Source organism: Triturus cristatus, chromosome 3_2 (genome assembly GCF_964204655.1).
Source record: "Triturus cristatus chromosome 3_2, aTriCri1.1, whole genome shotgun sequence".
Taxonomy (NCBI): domain Eukaryota; kingdom Metazoa; phylum Chordata; class Amphibia; order Caudata; family Salamandridae; genus Triturus; species Triturus cristatus.
This window is the reverse complement of record NC_140584.1, coordinates 365380357-365391878: the sequence shown is the minus strand read 5'-3', so window position 1 is coordinate 365391878 and position 11522 is coordinate 365380357. Positions and strand designations below refer to the sequence as shown.

The window sequence follows — 11522 nt, the reverse complement described above, 5'->3', positions numbered from 1 at the left end:
TCTTCGAATACAAGTGTCAAATAATCACGATGCTTTCGCAATTCAACAAAAATTGATGCGCACACCCGACAAATACCATTGCATTTTCATTTTATGTGAAAAACACAGCATATATTTCTCTCGTGGATTGCTAAATAGATGTAATTGTTTCCAAATATTCTACAGTTTTACTCAATAATTCCCCCGTTAAATGAAAAGAAAGTCTGTACACTTAAGGATGGTCGACATGTTTGAGAAGGTATTTGAGAAGCTCTCCTCTTCCGCCGACTGATTTGTCCTTTTTCTGTGTTTACTACCCCACAGCGAGGCTGGAGCTTTGAGGTGTACGCACCTCGGACAGATTGAAACGTCGGCTTCCGGCGGACCATTACCGGGGACTGATCTTAGCGACGGCCGCTTCCGGGGCACTGTGGGCTCGGACGGTTTGGTTTCGGGCTACGTTCTCCGGTTAACGTGATGGAGACCATCCTGGAACAACAGCGGCGCTACCATGAGGAGCGGGAACGGCTGAGCGACGTAATGACCAAGGAAATGATGATCAAGAAGAGCACTGTGAGTGGGGGCAGGATGGATTCTGGTGTAGATAAGAGATGATAACAAAAAGGTCTTTACAGGTGGTCTCTTTGCTAGACAAAGCAGCTTGGTAAAGTGACTGTAGCGAGGCTGTAGCATAGAAGGGTCACACTTGGGGTACATTATTTACAGCTGCCACATGAGTCCATGTGTTGTGTGCAGATTTTATATAGCGCGAACTCGACCCGAAGGTATTGGAGCGCCTTACATGAGCACCGGTAACGTTACTAGTCGGCAGTTTAGCCGACGGACCACATCCTCTCCCCAACTGTGTTGTCAATATCCCTGTGCATTTTGTCTATATGCTCACATTTTTAACCTCTTGGCTGCTTAGCCTTTACCCTCTAGAAAGCAGAGACTTTTTTGGGTTATTGTAGGAAGCTGCCTCTTTGTATAGTGCTCAATAACGAGGTACACTATGCAGAGTGTCCAGGCAACACACGAAGGAATTACAGAGGCACAAATGGACACTGCAAATGCTCTCTTTTGCAGTAGTGTGGGTGCACAGTTACGCATGTCAGAGGGTAGTTCTAAAGCATTTATACACACACAGACAGTAAATGAGAGACACACCAAATAAAGTCTTACACTGATTCATAAAAATAACACATACTTTTATATGAATTCAGATAACAAGATCTTGAAAAGCAGGATGAGCGTTATAGACTAGTTTTGATGAGGATGTGGGAAATTGTTTCTGCCGCCTTGAACAACTTCATGATGACGTACATGGTCCCCTGGCTTTGTTGTGAAAGGGTTGGAAGAGCAAACGTGAGGTTTCCCTCATATTAAAAAGAGTGCTATGTGCAGTGCCTTCATTATTATTATTATTTTTTTAAAGTTCAAACTGATGATAAATGCACTGCAAAAGCAACTAAGGATGCTTATCTTTGCCGTCCTCTATCAAACTCATCGATCATTTTGGAGCAGCTCCTGTGGCCAAGGGGAAAACTGCAAGACCTGAGCGTCTTTATTAATTTGCATTATGTCCCAGTCACATTGCAGAGTCGGGTGAACAGCGTTGTTCTTTGTTTAGAGGCATTGTTTGTCTGCTACTTGGATCACACATTCGTCTCTAACAGATGGGAACAGTACTTGGGATGTTGACTGTACTTTAGAGGGCCAAAACGACCAAAAAGTACCAGATCGGTGAGTTGTCTGTTTTCTGCTTTGTACCACAAATGGGTGGGGGAATATTCAACATCTGAGATCAAAAGCCCATATTGTGCTGAACTGAGGTCCCCTTCAACCCAGAACTTGTTCAGACATTTGCTAGGTCTCACTGGATACTACATAATATTTTTAGCCTACTGTAGGACCATAGTAGCTTAGTCCTCCCACCCCACCACCACCTGTCATCCCACCCTGAGCTGATCTGAAAAAAATAAAGGTAGATGAATAAATTCAGTTGGTCGGAGTGTGAAAAGCCCTGTGAATTCTTCAGGGAAGCTGTTTTTGTGTCCAGGCCAGTCTGATGCTTCTGTCATAGGATTTAGATCTGCCATGGCTTAATTCATTGAGTTGGACAAGTAGCATTTGGTGTCCTTCATCAATTGCAGGTCTGTGCCAAGAGAGAACTTGACTGGGATTGATAAGCAGTGCTAATCCAGTGCGAACCTTTTAGCCTTATGTAATAACGAGATATCATCACATCAGAGGTAAGATAATTAGATGGTTTATTCTTCGGAGAACAAGATGACATGCACTCTTACGAGCCTTGGTTAAACCGTCACTCCTGGAATCCGGAACACGTAAAGTGTTCTAGATTACAGAAGTACCAGCAAGTCACCACACCTTACTCATGCTGAACCAAGTTTGTGGGCCAGACAACCCATTAGTCCCTCACATGTGTATAGATATGAAGAGTGTAAACCCCAAGTTTCTTCTGTAGTCTATTTCTCTGCAAGGGCTGGACCTGGCAATGCTTGCTGAGACAGGGGTATCTTATGTAAATGCAGACTGCCTTTCTAGAGATGTCAAGTGACCAAAAGCATCTCCTGACTTGTAGTGACTCCACAGTAGTCCGTTCTATGATACTCATGTGGTTGGTACAGCATTTCTATAATTTGATTTAAGAAGCTGTGATCCATATACTTTTCTTGGCATTGCCGTATGAGTTCCTCCACTGAGCTTGACAGTCTGCGATTTGACTGGAAATTCTCTTCCATTTAGCTATGAATGCTTGTAAGTTGCTCCCTGTTTTGTTGACAGACAAGTCACCCGGTTTGAACCCCTAAACTGAATGTACATGCCCCCTTCTCTCCAGTTATCGGGAGATGGGTGGTGTTGGCAGCAGTGTGATTTATTACGTAGACTGATAGGGTTCTCCCTTTTCCCTGTAAATTGATATTTTGCCCTGAGTGTGTGTTCATATCCACTGTACTTTAGTGAGTTTTATGATCCATTTGGCCACCATATGTATGGCTGCCTGTCGCTATGCTCGGGACACTCTCTCTGTCATCATTCTCATCTGTTGGCTCGGGAAATCAGCAATCCCATTCTTTTTGTTCAGTGTAGGTGTCCCCTGCTTTAGTCAAACCTCCTTTCTTTCATGCAGGCAGTGGAATCTTCTGTTCAGGTTCCAAACCACCATCTACACAGTGGGATCTAGTGAAGCCTTGGGATCTGTTGATTCAAACTGATGAAAACGTGATCCAGAGTGTGCCATTAATGCTGTGAATGACACAGCTAATGGAAAATCTTGACTGCTATCAGCCGTATTGGAGGTATGGCTGTTAAACCTCCTGCAGACCTCTCAGTGAGTGTGGGCTCACTACTACATCTGCTTCATTTGAAAGAGCGGCAAGACCAGTTGGGCCCTTAAGTGGTCTTCAAAACAAAAACTGTGTGCTTGCTGCACACTACTTATTTGACTGCTGGTGCCGAATATTGTGCACACACAGATTTGCGACACTTCAAAATGACATTTATAAGGCAGCTGACAAATTGGATGCATTATTCCATGTCATGGAAATATATTTTCACAGCAAATCTAAAAAGTGTCTGAACTCAGGCGAACGTTCTGCAAAAGGTTACTCAAGCTATTCAGATGCTTTCCAACTATTGTTGAGTAGATCAGTGTCAGCTATAGTTTCATTCTGGATAGATTTCAACTGCCATCTGTCAAATATGCTTAATATCACCTATAAATGGACTGAGTGACGAGGCATGGAAGGGGCACTCAGAAATTAGTACTAGGTGAAAAAACCTGCAAAGGTGCCCTCTGGATGCATGTCCTAATAAAGATTTATTAAGACAAGGTGTTTGATAACAAACACCATTAGTAGCTGTGTAATTTGTAACAACCAATGCTAAGTACATGGATTTAAGATGGCTTCCCTGTTCACTTGCAGTGTCTTGAAATGGACCTATACATCACAGGGGCATATCTGCTCATACAAATATATCCGCACGTGTAATATAATGCACCCTGCCTTGTAGGGGTGACTTACATGTATTGCACGCAGTGTCTGTGGGCATGGCACACAGAATGTGCAATGTTGTGTTTTCAAATTGGTTTGCACCATTTCACTCATCCTGCAACTGTAGTTTCTGGGTGTTTTTGTCTGTGGGTCACGTAGGGTAGAAAAATACATACTTCAGCCCTAAGGGACCCTCTTCAGTACCCATGCCCTAGGTACCAGGGGTACCACTTACTAGGGACTTATTGGGGTGGTCCTTGCCAATTGGTGGGCAATTGAACATTTGACCTTGTTTTAGGGAAAGCGCACTGGCACTGTGGACCTGGTTTGCAGAAACCCAGTGCACCTTCAGTCAAAACTGCATCAATACCCGGCAAAAAGTGGGGGTGACCATGTCAAAATGGGTCACTTTCCTACAACCAGTGCCAGAGATGCCATCTGGCCATAGGGAGGCACCAGAGCTGTTCAGTGTATTTGACGTCTTGCAGTTTGCTTATTGTCGGCTGATGAAGCTAAAACCCCACAGGATAAGAGGTTGCTTGTTCTGCTAATGAGTTCTCACTTGTTTAGAACAATGCTAAGAATGATAAAACTAGCTTTAGCAAATGCACATGGTGTTGCCTGAGCAAAGGTCTGTCTATTTTATTCTAAATTAGCCGCTGTATGCTGAAATTGTGTGAAACAAACTATAGTTTAACCAATTGAAAAGGTGTATCTTGAAGAAGAGAACATTTCGTGACAATTATGATGACACAATGAGACTGATGGTACAGAGTTCAAAATATGCTGGACAAAAAGAGAAAAATCAGTAGTTGGATGAATTGCATGCACTTACTATCGGAGGCAGGGGCATAGCTTGATCACTAAGATTAGGGGAGAGGATGAGCTTCAGATTCATCAAGAAATGTTCTGGCATATTAATTGTTAAAATACACCATATGACATGCAGGGCTCATGAGATGGGCTAAGGGGCTGTGGAAAGGGAGATAAATGCAGGTAGGTAGGGGTACTAAGTGAAAGAAAACAATATTTTGTAAAATAACCAACATTTTTGAAGACTCTCAAAACCGAGAGGGAGAGTGTTTGTGTGCGTTTGTCTATCTGCATGTAAAATGCCTTGTGAAATCATATATACATACATCCTACTGGCGGTCGCTAGTAGGAAGTTATAGGTAGGACCAGGTTTCCATAGGAAAAACATTTTTTGACTTGCTTATATCTTTGGCACAGTTTCATGAATCTTCATGAAATTTTCCAAAAAAAAGGAGTCCTGGGGAATCCAGTTGTACATGTAAAGTTTCAGAGTGATCTGTGAAGGGGGGCTGGGAAAAGAGAGGGGGTAACAAAAAAGTGTTTTTTCCCATTGTTGGGATTTTGAACACGACTACAGACTGAACCGCTGGACAGAATTACACCAAATTTGGCAGAAAGTTCGCTCTTACTACAGAAAGCGTGCTTTTTAGGTCTCGCCTAGCGTTGCAGCGCGCATGTGCTGCTCGCTCTGCGAGACATATTGTGGTAGAGGAGATTTCAGGAGGGGACTTGAAGCCTCGCCCAATATTTTCATTGGCTGGCGTCATCGTTTATGCTAAACGGCCTCCAATTGTAAATGAGGGTTCTTTGTTTCCGCCCTGTCTCCTTTTGGGATGGCCCATCCAGACTGGATCGTTTGCTTAACGGCTGTTGTGAGGGTATTTCTTGTCTTTAGGAGGGGTGTATTAACGGATCATGTTTCCGAAGTCTTGTTTCTTCATTCGCGCAATGGCAACAGCTTGGTCATTGGCAGTACGGTGGAGGTACGTGTCTTTTATTCATGTACTCACACTCGTTTTATTTGTTCATTTGAGCGCGGCGTCCATGTCAAAGCCACCGCGCTCGGTTTCTTTATATTTTTTCACTTTACCACTGAACGCAGCGCCCGCGGAGCGCGGCCCGCCCGTGTTGCACTGTGCTGACAGCAGGCTCGCGCACTGAGTATGGAGTCCCAGTTATGGCTGCGCAGTGTCTGCAGGGTTCGCTCCACATATTAATCACCAGAATGTGAGGATTAACCGGGCGGCGTCGAACATCAAAGGGTGACCCATGCAGCTGGAAGCCCCCAGGCAGCCAAGGATTAAAGGGTAACAAGCGATTCTCATTTCCTGTCTCTTAATCTTTGGTTCGGATTTAGCTGCGTCATAAAATGCCCGTAAGTACTTGTGGAGTCCCACAGCGAGAATGCACTTGAAGTGTTATTTCTTAACATACCTCAGAGGGACGATCACCTACTGCTGAGATGTTTTGGCTGTAGAACTGCCTCGGGCTTTCAACCTTCCTAGGTTTATTAAAATCATCCTTCCTGGGTTGATAAAAACATTGGGTTAACTACAGTTACTCCATGTCACTCGAGACATATGTTCGATTCTGGGGCTTTATATGTGACAGTGTTACCAGTGGTGTTGTTGCTTTGCATCATGGTAGCGCAGTACTGAAGGTGACAGTTCACTTTTCAGCACACAGTAAGTTTACTGCCGCTGTTTACGTACGCTGATCTTTCTGACGGGGTTTCAGCACTGTGTTGCCTTGAGCGCTGCGAAGGTCTTCAGGTGGCATGTTGGCACTACATGAAATACGTCTCACAAGGACGTTTCTTGTAACCTAAATATTGACAGGACTGCATAACGCGATGCCCTGGCATACAATGTGTTGAAAACAGCACTGGTGTCTGCAAAAACGTGACGCTTTTAACACATTCCCATTGTCCCCTCCTAATGCAAAGTGCCAGCTTTCATGTATGTACTACTATGTGCACGCTTCCCGTGACAGACTCCCGGCTTGCTTTCCCCATAACGAGTCTGCTTTTCGGTTGATTTGTTGGGTAACATAGAAAATATGTTATACCTCTGGTCCATGTAATAATCTGCTGAATTTGGACCTCGAGACCCCGAGGTTGAAAAATGACCACAAATGAAGTCATGATCTTGTTTTGCCTGAAATTGTAAAAATATGTACTTTCAAAAACAGATGTGTGCAGTCTACTGTCACAATTACATGTTCATCCCTATTGCATGCTGGAGTATGCCGGCTCAGCTCACGACATACACAACATGCTATTCTGTGTACAAAGCTCATATTTGGTGCGCTTCTGTTGCACTATACGTTCACTAAGTAGTTCTCCGCAGCTCCTTCTTGGAGCTAGGTCCATGATGTATCAAAATACCTAAAATGGGTTCCTCTTGGGAACACAAATGTTTTAATTGCGCCGTTGCGAGTAACATTGTTACAAATTACGCCATCTCTTGAGCCAGGAAGTAACAGTTGTTTTTATTGTGAAAGTGCAAGGCAGCATAGGATATGGAAGCGCATTTTAGTGACCCATTAGCCTCTGCTGGTCTAACTCCTTTGAACTTAGGTTTTTCTTTGAATAGTACACAAATCAATGACCTTTCTCCCGTCCATGGCTAAAGGTGTACAATACAGGGAATGTTGCTCAAGAACGTTACTTTTTGACTGCGCTTGGTTGACACGTCATGCCAGAAAATCACTTACTCCTGTATGACCTATAAGACCTATCATGACGGGCTTTGCTGGCTCAGCGCAGAGCCCATTGCCTGGTTTTATGCATGCAGTGCACTACTGTTCTCCTCACTCTCCGTCCTTGTTACTCACTCTACTCTTCTCCTCACTCTCCGTCCTTGTTACTCACTCTGCTCTTCTCCTCACTCTCCGTCCTTGTTACTCACTCTGCTCTTCTCCTCACTCTCCGTCCTTGTGCCTCACGCTGCTCTTCTCCTCACTAACCTTCCTGCTGCCTCATGCTGCTGTTCTCACTCTCCTTCCTTATGCCTCATGCTACTCTTCTCCTCACTTTCCTTCTTTGTTACTCTCGCTGATCTTCTCCTCATTCTCCTTCCTTATACCTCACTCTGCTCTTCTCCTCACTCTCCTTCCTTCTGCCCCACGCTGCTCTTCTCACTCCTTTCCTTGTGCCTCATGCTGCTTTTGTCACACTCCTCCTTTGTGCCTCACGCTGCTCTTCTCTTCACTCTCCTTCCTTATGCTGCATGCTGCGATTATCCTCACTCTCTGTCCTTCTGCCTCACGCTGCTCTCCTCCTCACTCTCTATCCTAGTTCCTCACGCTGCTCTTCTCCTCACTCTCCTTCCTTGTGCCTCCCGCTGCTCTTCTCACTCGCCATCCTTCTGCCTCACGCTGTTCTCCTCCTTACTCTCCATCCTTGTGCCTCATACTGCTGTTTTCCTCACTCTCCGTCCTTGTGCCTCACGCTGTTCTTCTCCTCTCTCGTTCCTTCAGCCTCACGCTTCTGTTCTCCTCACTCTTCTTTTCTTTTGCCTCACTCTGCTCTTCTCACTCTCCGTCCTTGTGCCTCACGCTGCTGTTCTCATTCCATGTCCCTTATGCTGCTCATCTCCTCACTCTCCTTCCTTGTGCTTCACGCTTCTCTTCTCCTCACTCTCCGTCCTTGTGCTGCTCTACCCCTCCTCAATATCCTTCCTGATGCTTCATGGTGCTCCACAAATAACTATAATCCAACTCAAAATATTCCACTACACACCACATACATACACTCCATAACACATGGGTACAAAACATTGCCATTTACAACGCCAAAAGCTCAAAATCAAATCAGTGCGAGACCTATTGCATTTCCAATGCTTGTTATTATTTTGTGTAAGATCGTTTAGATATTTAATTTAAAAATTGTATATCTAGAGGCACAGATCTTTAGATCTTTCAAGGATCTGACAGCCCTTGTGCTGATATCCTATTGGCTGCCAACACTTCAACCCAGAAGTGTTGGCAGCCATCTGGAGGGGGGGGGGGGGGGAGGAGAATGTTAGGCCCTTGACCTGGAGTCCCTGTGAGACCCTGCCAGGGCAAAAAAGCATTTTTTCAAAAATATTCGCCGAAAGTTGCGATGGATCCGCATGGGCTCCCATGCTTGTTTTGTAAAGAGACCCAGGTTGGGCCAGGTCCCAGTGGCATTTTTAGGTCTTGCCTAGCTATTGCGTTTACGCAATCGCTATGCGAGACTCTAGTAAGAGGGGCATTTCAAAGTGCTCCCAAAAGTGGATTGCATGGCGAGCACGCGCACAATCACGTGCATTGCGCCGCCATGCAATCCGTTTGGGGAAGCGCTTCAGCCCACTGGCGCCCTCGGCATCATACTTCAAAGGGTCCGCGCCCCCGCCAAGCGCGCGCACCACGCTCCGCCGCGTCTCGCCGTGACAAATTTGCTTTCACTTTCGCGTAGCGGGCGCTCGCTCGCGTCCGGAGCACTTTAGAAGCCGGGCTTGTCTTGTTTTCTTCGTAATACGCATTTGTTCTCTACCTGGCTTTTCCTAGGCCTCTGTCTATCTTACGACCCCATTCCCTTTCGCTTATGTCTGTATTTACTGCTCTCTCTCTCTTCGCTTATGTCTGTATTTACTGCTCTCTCTCACTCTTCGCTTATGTCTGAATTTACTGCTCTTTGTCTCTCCCGCTCTCCCCATTCTATCCTGCTCTCTCTCACGAGCCTTCCATCATTTCCTATCTCTAACCTGTGGTCCCCGTCTACCTCGCGCCCTCTCCCCTCTTTGTGCCTGCTCCCTTTCTCGCGTCGCCACCTCTTCCATCATTGTACCTTGCTGTCCCTGTCTAACCTGCAGTCCCCGTCTACCTTGCGCCCTCTCCCCTCTTTGTGCCCGCTCCGTCGCCACCTCTTCCATCATTGTACCTCGCTGTCCCTGTCTTTCTCGCGCACCCTCCCTTCCAGATCTGTGTCTCCTTCCCTGTCAGGCCTCTTCTTTCCTCCCGGTGTCTGACATTTGAGGGTCGCTAATGAGCGCCTTCGCAGTCTGGCTCTCACTCATCCCTCGGAGGCTGCCGGGGGTATGGGATCCTTTCCCTGCAAATAATTAATTTAGCTACTTGTTGCGTAAGAGCCTAAAAGGCTTTCTGCTGCTACCGTGCTGCTCTGCGGCCATTAATATTTTATCAGGGCCGGTACTGTTGCTGTAGTGCAGTTTCATTAAAAATGTGATCTGTAGCTTTAAACATGCAGCTTTCCATGCAGAATTATGCCAAGTAATTCTTGGTCTGCAAACTCGTAATTGCGTACAGAGATTCCCGTTGGTACCGGAAATTCAGAACGCCTGGAACGGCTGCATATAGTTCCTCAATACTTTGTCCATTTCTACTAGTTGTGTTTCATCAGCTTTTAAGAGTAGCGTTCGGGCCACTCCTTTCCCCCCCCCCCCCCCTCCCCACCCCCCTCTTATCTAGTCTCCTTCTAGGCCACTTTTTACATTTTGCTTGGACATTTGATCCTCGTCTTTTGGCTGCCTCTTTCTCTTCTTAATAATTATACTATAATATAATACTTGGATTTGTATAGCGCCGCTAATAACCCGTGAGGGTCTGTAGGCGCTGTCCGTAGGCAGGGGGAAGTGATTTGCCCAGAATCACAGGATGTTGAGCACACGACGAGACTTAAACCTGGATCTCTCAGCGCCCAAGTCGGCTGCACTGGCCGTTAAGCCACACCCTCCCCTTCTGAACGTAGCATTTGGACCACTTCTTTGTCATTGACTCGACTCTGGAACACGTCCAGGGCCGGACTGGTAATTTAAAACAGCCCTGTCAAAAAGTATAAACTTAGGCCTCATGTGCGCCAAGTGAGTAACCCGCAGCACATTGCTCAGTAGGATTTTATATAGGATAATTTTGGTAAAGTGAAACCAAAATGTGCATGTTAACTGCTCAATTTTTCAATTATATTTGCCAATTTTACTGACTGCTCCGAAAGGGATTCAAATAAAGATTCCAGTACATTAGTGTTTACCACAGTACCGCGAAGCGCTATTTCTACACAGCTTCTAATCATGCATGCCATGTGCCTGGTGAGAAAAAGGACCTATTTGTTGGTACAGTTATGAGAGGTTTTCTTTTAATGCTTCCATTCAAAAGTCTTTGAAGCTCATCTAACAAGCATTGAAAATGCAACAGGTCTCGCATCTACGCAAGGAAGCTATTGGCATTGTAAATGACAATGCCTTTTATTTTATGTTTTAAAAACCAAAACATAAATAAAAGGCATTGTCATTTACAATGCCAATAGCTCAAACTCCCGTAAATGCGAGACCTATTGCATTGCAAATGCTTGTTTTTAAAAGGTAGGGGACACATGGGGCACCCCTCCTAAGGCTCTTTGAGCCCCAGGGACCTCCACCTCCCCAGGGATTTACTTTTAGAAATTGAAGGAGGCTTTGCAGACCCCCTCGGGGACCGTCACTTCCCCCGGGGCTTTATTTTTTATAAATAGAGGGGGTCCACGTGGAGCACCCTTATGAGCTTTGTAGAAGTCCGGGGATCACCACCTCCCTTGGGAATTAAAATAACTAATTGAGGGAGGGCCTCGGGTGCCTGGGCGATATATCTAAAACAAGGAGGCGGGCTGTGCAGTCCCCCTCACGGACCATATGCGGCCTGGAGACCACCACTTTCCTGGTGTAAGCCTGTGAACTCAGAAGGAGGGAGGCTGCA

The 11522-nt window shown here is 45.7% G+C and overlaps 1 protein-coding gene across 1 annotated transcript in view; it reads left to right on the top strand.

The window, feature by feature from the left end:
• The first annotated feature begins 299 nt into the window (after positions 1-299).
• SF3A3 (splicing factor 3a subunit 3) overlaps positions 300-11522 on the top strand; it is a 187406-nt gene continuing 176183 nt past the window's right edge. The window contains exon 1 of the mRNA XM_085647872.1: positions 300-552. Coding sequence (XP_085503998.1) covers positions 457-552 — 96 coding nt within the window. The 5' untranslated portion in view covers positions 300-456. The remainder of the gene's footprint in view (positions 553-11522) is intronic.